At 31.4% G+C, this 4,858-nt stretch overlaps 1 protein-coding gene across 1 annotated transcript; it reads left to right on the top strand.

Annotated features, from left to right (window-relative positions):
- The first annotated feature begins 1,328 nt into the window (after positions 1-1,328).
- On the top strand, positions 1,329-3,374 carry LOC104103247 (purine permease 3-like). Its single transcript, XM_009611134.4, has 2 exons — positions 1,329-2,077; positions 2,930-3,374. The coding sequence occupies exons 1-2, from the start codon at positions 1,346-1,348 to the stop codon at positions 3,275-3,277; spliced, it is 1,080 nt and encodes a 359-aa protein (XP_009609429.1). The 5' UTR covers positions 1,329-1,345; the 3' UTR covers positions 3,278-3,374.
- Positions 3,375-4,858: the final 1,484 nt, after the last annotated feature.

The raw sequence follows: 4,858 nt of genomic DNA, 5'->3' as shown, positions 1-4,858 counted from the left end.
ATTTTTTCTTAAATTAATTGCTTATTTTATAATTCAACCACATTATTTAATAATGTTTAAATAAAAATTTTAAATTACTCAGGGTTACACGCAAATTGTTGAATTTTACATATATATATATATGAATTTGACGGTGGATAAACTAAATTTATAACATAATAGACAAGAATCAATATAATAGGTAGACAAGAAATTTAAAGTCTAAGAAAATCCCATGCAAATCACGGCTACAAGGAAACACGATCTATTAGTAAGATTTTTCTCAATTTCTCAAAAAGATAATGTCCAATAAAATAAAATTGTAATAGTGAAAATTCTAACCAATATGAACTTGCATGGACAATGGAAAATTCTAGTAATATGGATTTTGCATAAAATAAATACCAAAAACTTAAAAAACATTAACCGATGATTGAATAATTTTATGGGTCGATTTATTTTATTAAGTTAGTTATATAAGATTAACATTTAATATTTTCAAAAAACTTACACTTTTATTATATAACTCAAACTTAAATTTTAATATAATATTTAAGTGATTTTTTTCTTTAAAAAATACTCAATAAGACAGGCTACACAGGCAATGAGCATCCAATAAGATTAGTACAGATGAAAAATCGAAGATATAAAGCGTGCACGAGCATTCTAGGATCTACCATATGAGAATAGCTCAATGTTTAAAAAATGCATGAGATGAATAGTCCACTCACTGAGGTGTTAGCTCAAAGGAGATTTAAATCTTATGAGTTCAAAACTTTTAAAATTCTCAACATTGAACTTATCATACTTTTTAAATTATAGAAGCATATCCACTATTTGTTGTAAATTTAAGTAAATTTTCACATAAATTTATGATTCGTGTTAAAAGTATTGGATTCAAATGAACCAGATAATTTAATGATGCATCATGTGGTGCCAGCCCCGTGAAATTTTAGCTCCCATAATCGCCTAGTACGTTTACAGAATTAGGGGATTCTTAGATGGGTAAAGATGAAATTAAGATTAGCATATATGCTAATCCTTCCTCGTTAATTTCGATATTTATTTCAGCTTCCTCGTTAAATGATTTCCCTCCTTGTTATCTTGACCTGTTCCAAAACTGTTATAATTCCATATTCTTTAAAGTTATTTTCCAAATTAATATTTACCCAAATCAAGCACGATCCTTCTTTCCCAGCTCCCATATTGTGGGCCATTTTGTTCCTCACCTTAATTATCAGGAAATTCATACCAGTACAGTAAACTAAGAATACGACAAGACCTTATTGACGTCCATAATACCTATATATATATGACTCAACATAAGAAGAAAAAGTAGTTCAATATATATAGTCCTCCATAGAAAATGGAACCTCAAGTAAGCTCAAAAATGAAGAAGGTTCTTCTTGTCATCAACTGTATAATTCTAGCTGTGGGAACCTGTGGTACCCCTTTGCTCCTGCGCCTTTATTTCATCAAAGGAGGCAATAGAATTTGGCTATCAACCTGGCTACAAACTGTTGCTTGGCCAATAAATTTCATCCCTTTGGCCATCTCCTACTTCTATCGTCGCAAAATTAATATCAATAATGACATCAACAACAATAATGATAATATCAAAGTCATTCTAATGACTCCCCGGATTTTCGCGGCCACTATAGGAATCGGAGTCCTCCAAGGATTTGCGAACTATTTCTACTCTTATGGCTCAGCTAAAGTGCCTGTTTCAACTAGTGGACTTCTCTTTGCTACGCAACTTGCTTTCACGGCTGGCTTTGCTTTCCTTATAGTGAAGCTGAAGTTCACTTCCTACTCTGTCAACGCCGTCTTTTTGTTGACGGTTGGTGCAGTGCTTTTGGCTCTACACTCTGGAGGTGATCAACCAGAGGGAGAGCCAAAGAAAGAGTATATTTTAGGGTTTATCATGATCCTAGCAGCTGCTGCTTTGACTGGGCTTATTTTTCCTTTGGTGGAGTTGATTTACAAAAAGGCACATCAAGCTATTACTTACACACTTGTGTTGGAGTTTCAGACAGTGTATTGCTTTGTTGCCACTATTGTTGCAACAATTGGAATGATCATTAACAAGGACTTTCAGGTATCTCTCTTTCTCTTAGCTCGATTTGAATCCTCTCCATTTGCCTTTTGTCCATTTATTACTCCCTCCGTTATAATTTAAGCGCTAAAGTTTTATGCAATAAATTTGTGTGACTATAATTAGACTTTTGAAAATTGTGATTGTCAATATGTACTCATAAGATTTGTGTGATTTGAAACTACTTATGTTGTTATACATATCATAATATTTTTATGATTAAAAACTTGTTTGTCATTAATATGGGTAAAACGAGAAGTTTAAGTGAATTTTTATTTCAATTATAGAAAGTTGAAACTCTTTTATTGTATGGACGAAAAGGGAAATGATGCCATGTAAATTGACGGAGGGAGAATAAATGTGTTTGGCTTTAACGAAATTACTAATATGAGTTTAAGTTTTATACAATAATTAATCATATAAAGTATTTGATAATTTTAAAGTTATTACATGTAAACCTGATCATTCTAAAGGTTTTCATTTATACCTATATATATGATAAGCATTTTGTTGGTAATATGATAAAAATAGTAACCAACATAATTAATATGTTAAACTACATTGATATTGTAGTGTAAAAACAAAATTATATTGCCAATGCATATCACTTAAATTCTCTTATGATACACAACTCTTAACTTCTATTTCTTGACAGTATAAAAGAATTCACTATAAAGCCATCGTATAGATAACTATAGGTAATCACTCATAACTAATAAGTGGAATCATTTACCTAGAAAATAAGGTATGTTATCTACTAATTGTGTAAAAATTAGATGCACATTTGCAAGTTAAATCCGCTCCATAAAGACACAAGAAAATGTAAAAATATTGATGGTTAAAAATATGTTGCAGGCAATTTCAACGGAGGCAAAAGAATTTGAACTTGGAGAAGGCAGATATTATAATTTGATAATATGGGGCGCAATAATTTTGCAATTCTACTTCTTAGGCACCATTGGAGTCATCTATTCGGCTTCTTCTTTGGTGTCTGGGATTTTGATTTCCGTTCTACTACCTATCACGGAAGTTTTAGCTGTTTTTTTCTATGGGGAAAAGTTCAGTGCAGAAAAAGGAGTTTCACTTGCCCTCTCTCTATGGGGATTTCTTTCATACTTTTACGGTGATATGAAAAAAAGCAAGAAGAAAGAAAATCAATCTCCGGAAACAGAGATGATTGATAGTAAAACTTGTACTCCGTGATTGAAAAGCATGGTTATTTCCAAGAATAATACAAGCAGTTGTATAATATATTTGGATTTATTCAGGTTAAGGAATTGTGATCGAATAGTTGAATTCATTATGTAATTTCAAAATTAAAGTAATAGCGTTTGAGAAAAAACATTATATTTTGGAATTACTTTATGGAAGGTCGTAATTGATGAAAGAGTCAAAGTTTTGGTGGATCATAAGTTGCAGGAATATAAGTGGCTACTTGAAACTTAAAAAAGCACAAATATAGGAAATGCGATAAAGAAAAACTCTAAAATCTTCAAAAATGAGAAAGCTTGTAAATCAGAAAAAAAAATCGAATCGATATAAGATAGTTGAATAATAATAAAAGATAAATATAAAACTTATCAAAAAGTAATAGTACATACATGAATCCAGGACACTAATTATATTTTCTGTGGTCCATGTGGTTAGTATCAAAGGCTGCTTTGAATATTACTGGAGAGAATGTTACTGGTAGAATATATATATATTTTTTTGACTTAATCATACATAGGAAGTATATATTTGACTTAATCATACATAGGAAGTTCTCTCCCATCATAGTATTTGGATATTTTACCCATTCTCCTAAAATACTGAACTTTTTATTTATGAACACTCGTTTTCAAGATTTTGGACTAAATGCAACCTAACCTGTATTAGTTTGTCTCAATAATTTGTCGCTTTTGTAACTCAAAACTACACTATGTTTTGTCTATGTCACATCTCAAGAAAACAAAATTTAAAGAAAGTAAAAGAACAACTCGTGATTCAGGCAAAGAAAATAACTATCATCATTTTTTTTCGTTTTGACAATTATCACTACTAAAAATTCGACAAAAACCGACCAAGGTCGACCGACCAACTTTGGTCGGTCAAAAAACGGACCAAAAAATCGACCAAAGTTGGTCGGTTTTTTAAAATATTTTTTTTTAATTTTTTTTTTTCGAAACCGACCAACTTTGGTAGGTTTTCTTTGGCGCAAAAATGCGGAAAACTATTTTTGAGTCCCGCGAAATTTATGTTTCAAGAAACCGACCTAACTTTGGTCGGTTTTTCAATTAAAATAAATAAAAATTAATATTAAAAAAAACCGACCAAAATTGGTCGGTTAATTCGGCGGGTCATTTAAAAAAACCGACCAACTTTGGTCGGTAATTTTACTTTTTAATAAAACCGACCAACTTTGGTCGGTTATTTTCGTGCGAAAATACAATTAAAGAGTATAAATCAAATAAAAGACAATCTTAAAACAAAATGTGACAATGGTCTAGTGGTAGAATAGTATCCTGCCACAGTACAAACCCCGGTTCGATTCCCAGATGGTGAATCTTTTTATTACATAATTAAAATACCGACCAACTTTGGTCGGTTTTTTTTGCAATATTTTTTTTTTGAATTTAATTGACCGACCAAAGTTGGTCGGTAATTTCCGACCAACTTTGGTCGGTATTCCTTTCCGACCACAAAAATACCGTCCACACGTAAATGGTCGCGTTTTGGTCGGTTTTTGGCCATTACCGATCAACGTTGGTCGGTTTTTTTGATCGGTTTTTACCGAATTTCTAG

This window comes from Nicotiana tomentosiformis, chromosome 5 (assembly GCF_000390325.3).
Source record: "Nicotiana tomentosiformis chromosome 5, ASM39032v3, whole genome shotgun sequence".
Taxonomy (NCBI): Eukaryota; Viridiplantae; Streptophyta; class Magnoliopsida; order Solanales; family Solanaceae; genus Nicotiana; species Nicotiana tomentosiformis.
Note: the sequence above shows the minus strand (reverse complement) of the source record. Positions and strands in the feature narration are given on the sequence as shown.